The sequence below is a fragment of the Zingiber officinale genome, chromosome 1B (genome assembly GCF_018446385.1).
Source record: "Zingiber officinale cultivar Zhangliang chromosome 1B, Zo_v1.1, whole genome shotgun sequence".
NCBI lineage: Eukaryota > Viridiplantae > Streptophyta > Magnoliopsida > Zingiberales > Zingiberaceae > Zingiber > Zingiber officinale.
The window spans coordinates 131,785,412-131,800,462 of NC_055986.1; the positions used below are offsets into that span (position 1 = coordinate 131,785,412).

Genomic DNA, 15,051 nt, shown 5'->3' on the forward strand with positions numbered 1-15,051 from the left:
ATGCGAAATACTTCGTAAAAAACCCCTTTCGAACACAAGAAAGGTGAGATGAGAGGCCAATAGCGAGGAGAAGTGAAGGAACATGAACAACGGTAGTTGGCTAGCCGAGCGGACAACACTCGTATTGATTAGTAAAAGAAAAAACAAGCAAAAGGATAGCATTAAAGAAATTAAGGTCGAGCGGCCGAATTACAAAAAGGGATAGTTTTTGGCCGAGCGGCCGAATTACATATAAACTTCTATTCTAGATAATCGTAAAGATCCTTCGGGATGGTGCCGAGGAGCGCCGCCTGGTCTTGGGCTGGGATGGTGGCCGAATCAGAAAGTTGCCCTTTGGACTTCAGGTTGTTTGTCGTGGCAGCCATGGCAAGTTCAAAGGCAGTGTACATCCGTTCGCAAACTTTCTCCGAGAATTCGGCCGAACGGATGTAATTCTGCCTCAAGGCGGCAACCCGTCTTGGCTCGGCCTCCTGATATTCTTTGAGGCCGCTCGGGAAGCATCGGCAGCTGCTTGGTGTTCTTGTAAAGCAGCCTCGAGCTTCTTCACTTCATCCGATCAGGCCGCCTTCTCGCCGGCCAGCTGGTCCATCAGCTCTTTAACCTTTTGCTCCAGGCCCCGAGCCTCGACGTTCTTTTTCTCCAGATCGGAGATAGCAGTGTTTTTCCGAGTGGTGGCTAGGCTTATTTTTTGGTCGAGCGTCTTGACCTGTCGATTGAGCTCGGCTAAAGTGTGGGTCTGATCGGCCATCTTCTTCTGCTCAGCTGCCAACAAGTCTTGGGCCTTCTTGAGCTCTTTCTGCAGCTCGGCATATGATGGACCCTGGGAAGGTGCGCCGCCCGAACTCCTTAATCTTTTTAGCTCCTCGTCCACCATCGCCAGACGATTGGAGACAGCGATCTCCTCTACCCATCTCTGCAATTAACAAAATCATTAATAGCCGATCGGAATGAGCGCATCAAGGACTTGAGAAAACACGCTTACCCCAGTAGCCTGTTGCATATGGCTGTTGGCCAGATTGCTGAGAGGAATCAGTGCGACGCGTGCCCGAGCGTCGGCCCACATCTCGGCTAAGGGCCCCTTCATTGTGATTATGTGCTCGGGCACGGCCGGCCAATCGGCTTCGGGCATCAGCTCTTCGGTGGGGAGATGCAGGGAGACCCTGACGGTGCGGCGCCGACCGGGAGTCGTATGAGCGGAAGCGGGGGACGGTTCGGAGGCCGGCGTAGAGAACTGGGACAAAATTGTTGAACGTTCGACTCGGCAGGTAGCGAGCGGAAGGACGCTGACTGGAATGGCCTCGAGAGGGTCCGCAGACACACTCAGCTGGGATGGGGTCCGATCGGACGAAATCGCCTCGACCACTGGAGCTTTGCCGCGAGAATCGGCAGTGGTCCGCTCGGTCGGCTGGACTGCGGAAGTGGCCGAGCAGAGTGGTGTCTCCGTTCGGCGTCTCTTTTGTCGAAGAGGCCGCTCTTCCTCCTGAGCGGAGCCTTCCTCTTGGACTGTTGGACCCCCGCTGGGGGTTGCTCCTCTTGCCACATCCTGGAGAGAGGCCTGAGCGGCCGACTCCTCGTGAGTCCCGCTCTCCCCTTCATGTGAGCCGACCGGCTCAATGCCAAGCGCCTCCATCTCCTTGGCAGCCACGGCCTCGAGCACCGCCGCTTTCCTTTTCAAAATGCCTGCCATCACCGACTCCATGACAATGTTCACTGCAAAGGAAAAAGAAGAAAATCAATTAGCAATCAAGGCAAATGTACAAGTAAGATTCTTACCGAAGCCGCTCGGGAGGGGGGTCCTGATCGGACTCAGGCCGAATATGTACATCACCCCTTCAGGCAGGAACTTAGTAATGTCAAACTTCAGACCGGCTAGCATGTTGGCGGCGTGAAGATAGTCCGGTCGAGTCTTGAACCTTTTGAGCTCTGGGGAGATTGGCGGTCCGACCTGCCACTGGGTTCGGAAGGAGGCCCGCTCGGGCATACGAAGGTAGAAGTAGAACTCTTTCCAATGCTTATTGGAAGAGGGTAGTTTATTAAAGAAAACTAAACCAGGTCGAGCCTGGAACATGTAAGTGCCCAGCTCGGACTGTTTGGGGTAGTAGAAATAGTAGAAGACCTCCGGTCGAAGGGGAATGTTGTGGATTTTGAACAGGACGACAACGCCGCACAGAAGGAGGAAAGTGTTGGGGACTAGGCTTCCGATCGGAATGCCGAAAAAATTACAAACTTCAGCGATGAAGGGATGAATTGGAAATCGCAGACCGGCTGTGAACTGGTCGTGGAAAACACAAAAAGCTCCGCGCGGCGATTTGTGTGGTCGAGCGGAGGGAGAGGGTAGGATAATTTCGAAGTCGGATGGGATGTCAAAATTATCCATCAAAATATCGACGTCGCGCCGATCGAAGCTCGACTCCATGGTGGTGTACCACGGGCCGAGGGCTTGGTCTTGAGGGTGAGAAGAGCTAGCCATTGTCCGAACGGACGAAACAATGAAAGGAAGAGGATAGAGGAAAGAAGATGGCAAACGAAACAGTGCCCCGAGGACCAAAACTCGAGAAAGAAACGCAAAGAAAACGCAAGAACCAAAGATAGAACAGAATAAGAGCCTTACAGAGAAGGATGAGGATCGACGAGGAATGCGGAATCGCCGGAAAGAGAAGCAGCAACGAGATCACCGGAGCAGGAATGGCAAGGAAGCTTCTGGGCACGCGAGAGTAGAAATGCGGCGAAGGCGGAGAAAGCGAAGGCTTTATAGGGTTGAGCCCGAGCGGCCTCCACCGTCGGATTCAAGTCGCGAGAACCGGAGCACGCATCGCGCCGTCCATTTCAAATCGCCTCGGTCTCGTCACCCGCGGCACCGCCACCGTACGATGACGGCAGCAATGCCACGTGGCATTCCACCAGGGGAGAGCATTTAATAAGAGCCTTAACGAGGCATAGAGTGCGTGCCTGGCTTTAATGTCGAAGATTGGCGCAAATTCCGAAGGGATCCGAGGAATATTGCCGTTGACTGAACGCCGTAGCTACTCACGTGGGGGTCGAGCGGACGATAGTTTCACGGAGACGCCGCTCGGCGCAACTAACGGTCCAATCATTCGGACTAATCGCCTCCTTCGACTAGACTTGAAGGGGAGGCAAGTGATCCGGCAGTATAGACATGGGACCCCCTTTAAGGGGAATCAACACCACGTGGAGGGCAAAAGTCAAGGGCAGTATAAGGTTAAGCTGACCGGATAATGGTCAGGTGAACCGGCCGAACGGATCAGTACAGAATCAAGGATAACCTGGCGGGGAGTCGGGTCTCCGACGCTCATGGTGAACAAGGTCGCCGGGCCGAGCGGGTGGCCCGCTCGGCCGAGGCATACGGCAGCAAGGTCGTGAACTGTCTCAGCCGAGCACATGACCTGGAATCTCCCGATAGTACCAGTACTTGTGTCCGGTCGGACGTGATGGGACTGCCGAGCGGCTGGATGCTCGGCGCGTGGAGAGAAGGGACAAAAGGACAAGGGGACATCGAGGAACATCTTCTGACAACAAGCATGTTCGAAGACCAAGCCATGCACAGAGTCCTATGACGGAAGGTTCTACTGTCCCATCAGAGAGGTGCTCGGACTGTAGCAGTATGGTGTCAGGCAAGCTCCTCTGGCAAGCCCATACTGAGGTATGGTAAGAGGACACGTATATGCCTCGATATGTGTGCACATGCCTCCTCACAGCTCTATATAAGGGTCCTCATACTTCGCCGGAGGTACGCATTCTCTGAGATTCGAAGCCACCTCTGTATTTTCCTCTTGCCTGACTTGAGCGTCGGAGGATCGTCGTCGGGAACCCCTTCCCGGCCCGACTTCTTTGCAGGTTCACCGGAGATCCATACGGCCGGTTTGAGACCCACTTCATCAGTTGGAAGAGCGCCACGTGCCCAGCGTCCATCGATTCAGCGTTCGGACATGATCAATTACTAAAGCGACTATTAATTTCTTACAACTGTGAATCTATCAAAGCATAAAAGAGGTCTATCTGATAATGATGTTCAATGGTAAAATTGTCTTGACGAGCTCATCCTCGACCTCGTCTATTAATATACGGAGCATTGAAATCAGGAATTTCAATATTTTGAAGTTCACAAAAAGATTTCACTTTTACAAGCAAATCATCCCACTTGTTATCCCTCATCCGTTGAAGTAAATTTAAGTAGATAATACAAGCTTCATTACATTTATAATATCCTAAGACTTACTTTGTAAAGTCTGACAAAGGATATCTGTGATCCCCATAATTTCTTTTATAAGATGCAAGATGAATATAAAATCAAAGGAAGTCATTTTATCATAAACAAATGTTGCATCTGCTTGTTGATAAGGAAACCCATCATCCATAACCTTAAGCAATACTGTACACAATGCATTAAATATCTTAATTAGGTCTTTCAATAATCTTAAATGAGAACTCCAGCATGTATTAGCAGCTTGTTGTAAAGTACCTATCTGATTAAGTCCACACCCTATCTCGAGTTCATTAATAGCAATTTAATATGCAATATCATCTGCATGAGCATTCTTCAATTCATCATTATGCTTACATGAAGAACCAATGATATTAACTATAAAAGTTAATCTATCAAAAAATTTATGAAAAGATGTCACATTTTTTGATGCAGCAACTAAAATCAATTGTAACCGATAAGCAAAGCAATGAACATAATAAGCACTTTATAATCTTTTATAATCAAAGCTTGTAATCCATTAAACTTGTCCCTCAAATTACTAGCATCATCATAGCCTTGACCTCTAATATTTTGAACATCCAAATTGTAGTGAGCCAAAGCAGAATATATAACATCTTTTAAAGTTAAAGTCGTAGTATTAGATATATGAACATGCCCAAAAAAATGTTCTTGAATGAATCCATTAGTATCCACAAACCTTAATAATATAAATATTTGCTCTCTTTTTGACTCATCTCAGGCTTCATCAATAATTATGCAGTACTTGACAACTCCAATTTCTTCACGAATTATATTGTTCATTCTCACCGAAAGCACATGAAGTATTTGTTTTTGAATATCGCGACTTGTATACTTGACATTTTTTGGAGCTTTCACAATTGCCTTTGAAAATTCATCATTGTGCATGGTGAGCACATCCAAAAATTCAAGAAATTTGCCACGATTAGATGAACTAGATTTCTCATCATGACCTCTAAATGGAATTCCTTGAAATGCAAGCAACAACACTATATGTATGTGAGCCTTTAATCGAAGATGATTAGTTGTGACTTGTTAATCATTAATTGTCAAATCTCTTTAATATATGTTGTGTTTGGTTCATCAAATCCTCACATGCCTTTTCAGCATTACGTTGGGATGAAGATACATTACCTTTCCCCATATGGCCTACGAAAGCATATGTTTTTCTATTTCGAACTTTCTTCCACTTATCAAATCCATCAACAGTAAATGTAGTTTGATTTAAGCATTCTGATGGCTTGTTGAAGATAAAACATGAAAAACAATATGCTTTATCTTTAGTTCGTGAATATTCTAACTAAGGAAATTATTCATACCAAGTTGATTGAAAATTTTGAAAGTGCTTAATATTTTTATTTAATGGATATTCTTAAAGAATATGTTGGTATACTTTCAGATTCAAATAAACTCAACGAATCTCCTCTCGTTGATTAGAATGATATTCCCAAATTTGTTGACGTAATCTTGGATCACCCTCTAAAAAATTGAAATCAATCTATTCAGTTTCTGTATTTTTGAATCTTTTAGGAGGAATTTTAGAGGGAAGATCATTGTTATTTGATCTTGTCGATAGAGTCATCGGAGTAACCATATCCAGTTCATTTGCTCTCTTCATTTGAAAAAATTTATCAATTGTAACGATTTTTCTCATTTGATGTATATAAAACCTTTAATAATGGGAAACTCCTATGCGCCTATGGCCTGTGTACCTGCATGAACTTCCCTCCATATCCGTGGGGCCGACACTAGGGGGGGCGCTAAGGTAGCGAATCTACCTTTTTTTTAATAATGGAAAACTCAAATTATTTCAAAAAAATGAATAATAATTATTAACAATATTAAACAAAACATTAAGTCAATGATTAAAAGTAAATAATAATAACAACATAAAAATAAAAATATCAAGTTTTTTTTTATCATTTCATGATAATCGACTATTAAATCAATAATTCCCACTCTAACTATTTAGATACTTTAATTTCTAAAATATCAAAATTTGATCAAAATATCTAAAATTAATCATTAGAAGAAAGCAAACAAAATCAAAGAATCTAACAAAAAGTAGAAAACTAAACAAAATTAAGAAATCTAGTAAAATTATAAACTTTAGAGCATTTTATTCTTGAAAAAGAAGTTATAAATGATAAAATGAAGGTATAAATATGCGCTAAGTTAGTAAGTTTTATAAATCAGAATTATAATGGGATAAATCCTACCTTCCCTTTAAAACACTATGGCATATATAGGTTGCATTTTAAAACAATAATAAAGATTATCATGATACAATTCTTATTGCTACTAATTGTTAGCACTGATAATTAACAATCACCCATACATAATGAAAGAAAGAAACAAGAACTAGTGGAAGATGAATGTGTAAGATCAAGAAAAAACTAGATCAAAGATCAAAAGGATTATCAATTTATCAGACTTGCTAGTATTTTTTAGTACTGTTGTACATAAGTACATTATCTATTTCTACTAATATATTATCAATTTATAATATACTAGTATATTATCTATTTCTAATAAGACATGAACAATTTATCAGATCTATTCTTCAACACTTTGATATGTCATATGCTTTAAAATCTTATTCGCAACCTTTCTACCCATATTAGAGATAGAATTTAGAAGGATGATCGAGGAACTAGAAAGTGAAGGTAGGATAAAGAGACAATTATAGAAATACTAAAACAATTTTTTTCCCCCTTCTCAGTTTTAGGTCTCAAACCCCTAAGCAATAAAGACTAAGGTCTAAGGAGAAGAGGAATTCCATCTTTCTCTCGAATCGGGCTTGAGAATGTTCTTGTCATTGTTTCGCATGAGAGCTCCACACTGGAGCTGCAGAGCGAGTAGTCTCTACCACCGCGCCACTGCACCACCGACTCGTTTGAAGTTTCGAACTTCGAAATCATATACAGAATAGACATTTGCCTTTCTCTTTAATTAGTTTATAAATAATAATAATATATTACTAATAAGTTTTACACGTGGATTGGGAGGTCGTGGCTTCGTCCTCGTGTAAATCCGCCCCTACTATTATATATATATAGGGGGTGTTTGGTTAGGAAGAATGAGAGTAGGGAATGAGAAAAAGATAAAAAGTGGGGGCTTAATTTGGAGGATTGATGGTGGATGTCACGGATTCAATCCTCCAAATGCAGGAATAAGTCATTACTTAGTAAAATAAGGGGATTGAAAACCCTAATCCCATCCCCACTTTTTCTTTTTCATTCCCATCATTCCCATTCCGATTTTCTTCCGCAAACTAATCACCCCCATATTCACAATCTCAATACTTATAATACATTATAAATCAAATTCATTACTATGAAACTCCCAATATAAATCTAAAAATTCATGGACAATGAAATCTTTTTCCTTGTCACCTTAATTATTTGTTTCCATGGTGTATTTTTTTTTAAAAGGGTTACCCGATTCATTAAATATGGGACGGACGTCCTTTTAATTTTTTATTTAGGTGGTGTTTGGTTTAGAGGTTTGGGAATGAGGGAATGAATTCATTCTCAAACTTTGTGTTTGATTGATGGGAATGGAGTCAAGATTTTGGAATGAAACTAAAAAACTTGGGTATGGATGAAACTCACCCCCTCCCTTGGGTTTTGATGGAATGAGAATAAGAATTAAGTTTTCGACGAAAATACCCTTAATATATTTGTTTAATTTTTCTTTCGTTTCACTCTCTCTCCTTGTTCTCTCTCATCATACTTTTTCTCTCCTCATTCTATCATCACATTTTCTGTCTCAGCATACTTTCTCTCTCCTCATTTTCTCTCATCACATATTTCTATCATTTTTTCTCCGTATTCTCTCTCATCACACACTCTCTTTCATTATTTTCTCTCTCTTCATTCTCTCCTCATTTTTTTTCATCATACTTTCTCTCTCATCATTCTTTCTCTTTCCTTAATCTCTCTTACCATAATCTCTCTCTCTCCATATTTTATCTCATCACATTTTCTCTCTCTTCATTCTCTCTCATCATATATTCTCTATTATTTTTTCTCTGTATTCTCTTTTATCACACACACTCTCTCATTATTTTCTCTTTTTTCATTTTCTCCTTAATTTTTCATCATACTTTCTCTTTCATCATACTTTCTCTCTCCTCAATCTCTCTTACCATACTCTCTTCATATTTTCTCTCATCACACTTTCTCTCTTTTCATTCTCTTCCATCACACTCTCTCTCCTCATTTTCTTTCATCATATTTTCCTTTTCTTCATTTTTTCCCATCACACTTTCTCTCTCATCACATTTTCTCATCATACTTTCTCTTCTCAATCTCTCATTTTCTCTTATCACACTTTCTCTCTCTTTATTTTTTTCCCATCACTCTTTTTCTCTCAACACACTTTCTCTCTCATCATATTTTTTCTCTTCTTAATCTCTCTATCACACACTCTCTCCTCATTTTCTCCCATCACACTTTCCCTCTCTTTATTTTTTTCCATCACACTTTCTCTCTCATCATATGTTTCTCTCACATTTAACTTTCTCTTCTATCTAATTTTTTCTCTTATTTTCCTCTAAGGGTAAAAAAAGGAAATTTAAATTCATTTCGATTGAAAATATTCAACTAACCAAACATTATTTTTAAGAATGATACCCAAGCTCATATCCATTCTCATTCCGCAATAATATGATACTCATTTCTATTCCGATTTTTAGGAAAGAACCAAACGCCACCTTAATTTAATTAGAAGAATTATCTGTCTTTTCTAAATTTATTTATTTATCATTAATCTATTTATTAAGCGAGACAAGAGTTGGCCCTCCAATTTAGTTCTGGGCTGCTGCAACAAGTTCGGGCCCAACCGTATCGGATCCGATCGTTTCATAATTTCGGATCTATCCTATCCGCTTGGTGGCTGTCTGGTGGGTGGAGTGAGATGCGAGATCTTATTGTCACTGTTGCTCTCCATTTTCATTTCCCCACTTTCGCGCGGTTGCTGGCTCCGCCGCTGCGAGCCATCGGGCGATCCGGAGGCCATTTCGTCGCGAGGAGCCCGAACCCTAGTTGTATCCAGATCTCTGAGTAAGCTTCTTGGGTTTTCCTCTGCAAATTTTTTGTTTCTGATCGCCCATCTCTTAAACCGTGAAAGGGAAGAACATTTTCGCGAATGATAATACGAAGGAGGAGAATACACCAAGGGTAAATATTAAGAAAACTCTTTCTAGATCTGGTTTTATTGTGACGTTCTCGAATTGGTTTGTTTCCCATTATTTTAGATCAATCCCTGGCTCGTGCCGTACTGATTTCATTTATTGTTGGTGTTTTATTGATTTGCTTGCCGTCGTAGTTTGGTAGAATTAGTGAATTCGCCTCCGGATTGCTTTAGTGTCACTTTTTCCTTTCCCTCTAGATGCTTCAGTTGGGAATTCTGCGCCTGTTTCTGTGACTATGATTGTTATTTTCTCCGTCACCGATGCTCTCAACTCGACTGTAAGAGCAATGACAGCCACCACAACTCACTAGAGGTAAGATCTTTCTTTTTTATTCAATTTACTAGGGTTTTGTTACGAGTGAATTATTTTAGGTTACTATGATCCTGATTTGCAGTTAGAGTTCTTGCTGTTCATCATCTAAGTGCACTTAAATTATATTTTAATTGCTTACTTGCAACTAAATTATTAAAGAAAAAAAAAACAATTCGTTGCAGAAATAAAAAAGATTGCACAGACTCGACCCAAGTTCTGTTTTGCACTTGCTTTCCTAATGATGCCAAGATTCTTATTATTCACATGCTGTTGGGGATTGGATGGATAAAATATGGAAAACTGATGATCTTTTACTCACACAGGTGTCACTTGGAGTTTAGCTTGTAAACTTGTTTGTCGAAGGCAGAGGATTGTGAACTTGTGCGCAAATAGGATGCATATCAGCACATACTCAGGTCAGGGAATCTGTATATGTGGAAATTTGACATTTACCTTTCTCTAGGCAACATACGCAGTCAATTTCTGTATTTCAACACCACAGGATTGTAAAGAACATCCAAGACTATGGCTACTATTGATCGAGATGATGATGTGGAATTTGACTTGAGGAAAAACCTATTACATAGATGCTGATTATTCTTGCACATTGTTGGTACATTAAATAGTACCAGGGAAGCAAGCAAAACTGATGAAAGAATTCCAGAAGAAATTGCAACTAGCTGCCAACTCTTGCATTATGGAAATACTTTTTATTGTGAATTACTGGGAAAGAATGAAGAAATCTAACCCTAGGAGGGAAAACAACGGTAGTCCTACCTACATTTGTAGTTTAGTAGTATTTACATGATTGTAGTTAGGTTCTTAAGACACAAGATATCATAGAATATCTCAAGAACTTTAGTAAATTCTCTCAATTGCCTCTTAGAACTAGCAAAATTTAACGATCTTATCTGAAACTCTCTCAACACAAAATAATAGTATCTCTATACTTCATCCTCTTGTTAGAGATTGGACTGGAGCTGATGAATATGATAGTTTAATTATCACAAAATAAAATTCTCAGTTAAGTAGGATCCATACCTAGCTTTGTCATTAATGTTTGAACCAAATAAGCTCACAAGTGGTGAGGAGAATCATTGCAATATTTTCTGCTTTTGCTATTAGTCTGGCTGCAACATTTTGTTTGTTTAATTTCCCAAGGTATTGTATTTGCTCCTAGGAGATGATAACCTAATGTGGATCACCTATTTACAGGCCAACTTCCCTAATCTATACATCCTGCCCAATATCCAATTGTCCTTGACTTAGTAGGACTTCAACTACTTGGTCACAGGTCAATCTTGACCTACTAGAACTTGCAACCACCAAACATCCAGTTCTCCATGATCTGCATGGAGTTCGTTTACTTGTCCAACATTCATTCCTTTGTGCTACAAGCTATTAGACTCTTTTGCCAAGAAGTGTTTGATGACTATAGAGGCCTTAGATTCATGCTAAATTTGTATTGTTGTAGTCTTGGGGTCCCCCAAGTCAATATATGCTCTTTTTTCTAAATTTTGAGTCCTCTATGATCATTAAAAATTTTTGTCCTCTATCATTACGAGTCAATTGAGTAATGGATTAGAAGTAACTCTAGTCGATTTAATGTGATTCTGATTGAGTAATCATTGTTAGGCACTTTTGAAAAAAAAACCATAAAGGCCTTGATTCATGTCAAATTAATATTGTTGCACTCTTGGGGTTTACCTGAGTTTGTTCATCGTTGTTTTTATAGATTTTGAACCCTTGATGACCATCGAATGTTGTTAAGCAAAAAATGATTTTTTTGCACATTTGAATTTATTAAAGGTCAATTCTGTGATATATATATATATATATATATATATATATATATATATATATATATATATATATATAATGTAAAAATTAATTGTTTTAATTTTTTTAAACTACAAACTAAAAATAGGAAAATTTTATGAACCAAACAAGGTTATATATGGAGTTTGGACTTGGTGACCCTTTAGGTTAACTAGACAAACTTAGATTTCTTCTCATCATTTCTGCATACCCTAATCTGTGATTTTGATCGTTGGGATCAGAGTGATTTGTTGAACTTGGAACTCTTGGTTTATATTTTGTTCTTTCCACCAAGCGTTATCGAATATCTAATTACCTTGGTAGCTCTGGATTATTTTTATATGAACTGTGTTAAACAAGCTGTATTGATTTACCAATAAATGTTGCACGTTATTTAGTCTACATTTGCTTCTAAATCTTTGTTACTGATGTTTTATTTTAACTTCTGCTTCTCTTAATAGTTTCGGATGGTTTATTTGTAATATGTAGTGGAATTGTTGTGGAATAGTCATAGGTGCTCCTGCAGAACTGTGGTTAATATTATCCATCGGATAATAGTTCAGGATAATTGCTGCAAGATGCGTTACTGAGTTTTAGTGTTTACAGAATGGATTCAATCTGTTTATCAGAAAACAAGCTTCTGTCTTTTAATTTCTGATCCAACTCTTTTTTTGGCTGCATGCTTAAAGATTCTATATCGATCTCGTGCAGATGCAACAATGCTTGGATTCAAAAATTAATGTAGTTTCCTGTCCCATGTGCTACATCGGTAAGTTGTTTACATACGGATGTGGTCTCTAGTTTGACTGCTCGGAGTTGAATGTAAATTCAAATAATTTCTCTACTCCTACAAATTGTGAATTCGTTTACCCGAAAAATTTTCCACCTGTACTTTATCACTTTGTTCTGTAACTAAAACAATATTTTCAATTGGTTGTATATCCAAGCTTGCTCCCACTTCTTTTCCTTTGATATATGAAACAGATGGATACTATGCTAGTTCCATTGCCAACTGCACATAGGGATAATGAAACTACAGCTTCGCCATCATCAAGTTCAGCTGTATGTTCTCTCCCCCAAGTCTCTTGATGTTAGCCATCTTACTGTATTGCAGTATTGTTTTTATCATTTCATCATGGTCACTCTTTTCTTAGTTTGCATCTCGATTCCGAAACATGTCTGTTGTTGTCGAGGACAATGTCAGTCAATGAAAGTGGCAAAAACTAGAATTAAATGGTATGTTGGAGATTGTGATCTGCAGAAACTACTACTAATATTTTATTCTGCATGTCAGCAATTCTGTCGTTGGGCCACCAGCAATCAGGTTGGGCATTTTACTGGACTTGAATACATTGCTGCATGCCTCTATTTTTCACATTGAAATTACAGATGGAATTCAAACTTGCAATATATACCATTGAAGCAGCGTGTGAGGGAAACCATCACCTATGACCTGTGTAGCAAGCTGGATCAGCACTCAGTCCACTTGTGGGTAAATGAAACCTTAAATATGTAGAATATATATTTTATTATTAAAAATAGAGGACAGAGGGTGTTGGAAATGTGAATGAAATAAAGAAGTGGAGATGAAGAGACTATTGTGCATGGATTGTTAGTCCTATATTAAAAGTCTCTTGGCTTTATTATTAGTTTAAATTATTGTACATGCATTGATGTTGTAAACATATGCATGGGGAGAGACTTTCTCATGCAATGTTGTGCAGGGGTGGGTGTAAATCCAGGGCCTGAATTGTACTAAACCAAGGTTGACTTGTGTGGTAGCACGACTTGCTCATGTCGAATGCCGGACTGATTGAGGCAAAATTTGCCCAAGTGAATAAATCAATGTTTTGCTACCGAATCTCTTTTTGCTACCTGCTCAAGAGGGTGACGGAAGTATTAATATGAAATTAATGACGATTCCGTAATGTTTCGACATTAATGACGACATGAAACCCATTAATGGCGACATTAAATCCAACATTAAATGATCATAATTTGATCATTCATTACAGGTAAGGTGAGGACTCTTGTATAAGGAGACTGGATCTTGAGCAAAGGATAGAAAGTAGAGGAAGATAAGTGAAAGAGAGAGCGAGAGGAAGAGCAGAAAGCGAACCTCTGGCCACCCCTCTTCTCCCATAAAACTCTCTTAGCTGTGCATCCGTTCGGCTGAACTACTCGTGATAGCATTTTAGTGCATTCTCAGTTTGCTACGAACAACCAGTGCTTGATTGCGTGTGTGGTTTTGCCGTTGTATTATGGAAACAGACGACCCGAAAGAACCTTGAAGTACAGCTGGAGGTGGGACAAATCTGTTTCAAGTAAACCGCGTTGAGTGCATGCCTCAGTATCTTACTCAACGAATTCCCTTTCCGACTCGGCGATCGACTCTCGATTCTGCTACGCACTGCATCAACTCCGCAACTTGGACCACCGGAAGCTTGGCAGAACTAGTCCCGCTAGCAGTCTGAGATTATCCGCTAAGGTCATCTCAACAGATAAGTTATAATTGATTTTGTATAATTTTAATTCATTAATTTTCTCCAATATCTCTGGCAACAGATTGTCTAACAATCTTGAAACAGAATTTGTTTTGTTGAGATGACCACAAAATAAAGTATTGAGGTGCAACAGACTTAGCACATGAAGGTCCCCTCTGCCTCAATTGGAACTGTGCTAATCAACCACGGGGAAAGACTAGAGAAGTTCACTGCATTGAACTTCAAGAAGTGGTAGTAGAAGATGCTTTTCTACTTGACCACGCTCAATTTGGCTCGATTTTTGACCGAGGACCCTTCCAAGCATGCTAAGGATGTTGATGCGCAGACCATCAGTATATTGGAGGCATGGATTCACTCTGAGTTCCTTTGTCGAAACTACATCCTCAACTGCCTTGCTGACTTGCTGTACGCTGTGTATAGCATGAAGAGAATGGCTAAGAAATTGTGAGATTCCCTGGACAAGAAGTACAAGACGGAAGATGCAGGGCCAAGAAGTTCATCGTGGGCCGATTCCTGGACTACAAGATGGTTGACTCCAAGACGATGATCTGTATGCTATCATTGAGAAGTTGCCTCCCGGGTGGAAGGACTTCAAGAACTACCTAAAGCACAAGCGGAAGGAGATGAATGTGGAGGAACTTTTTGTTAGACTTCGCATCGAAGAAGACAACAATAGTTCAGAGGGAAAGTTGTTCTCTCAGGTTACTGTGAAAGCCAATGTGGTCGAGTATGGTTAAAACTCAAAACAGAAGAACATCAAGACTTTCAAGATGGGACCTAGAGGAGGCATAAGCAAGAAATTCTTTAGGAAGTGCTTCAACTACGGTTGAGTCGGTCACAAATCGTCGGAATACAGAAAGCCGAAGAAGAAGTAGGAGGCCAAGGAAAAGTGGTGTTGAAGATGACCTCGGGCAAGGGCCTTACTCTGAACAATGTGTCGTATGTTTCGGAGATTTAGAAGAAGCTAGTGTCCAGAT

The 15,051-nt window shown here is 40.1% G+C and overlaps 1 protein-coding gene across 1 annotated transcript; it reads left to right on the plus strand.

The window, feature by feature from the left end:
• Window positions 1-270: 270 nt before the first annotated feature.
• On the plus strand, window positions 271-13,236 carry LOC122042271. Its single transcript, XM_042602291.1, has 5 exons — window positions 271-366; window positions 9,030-9,309; window positions 9,377-9,426; window positions 12,282-12,339; window positions 12,555-13,236. Exons 1-5 carry the CDS (start codon window positions 271-273, stop codon window positions 12,590-12,592), a joined length of 522 nt encoding a protein of 173 aa, XP_042458225.1. The 3' UTR covers window positions 12,593-13,236.
• The last annotated feature ends 1,815 nt before the right edge of the window (window positions 13,237-15,051 follow it).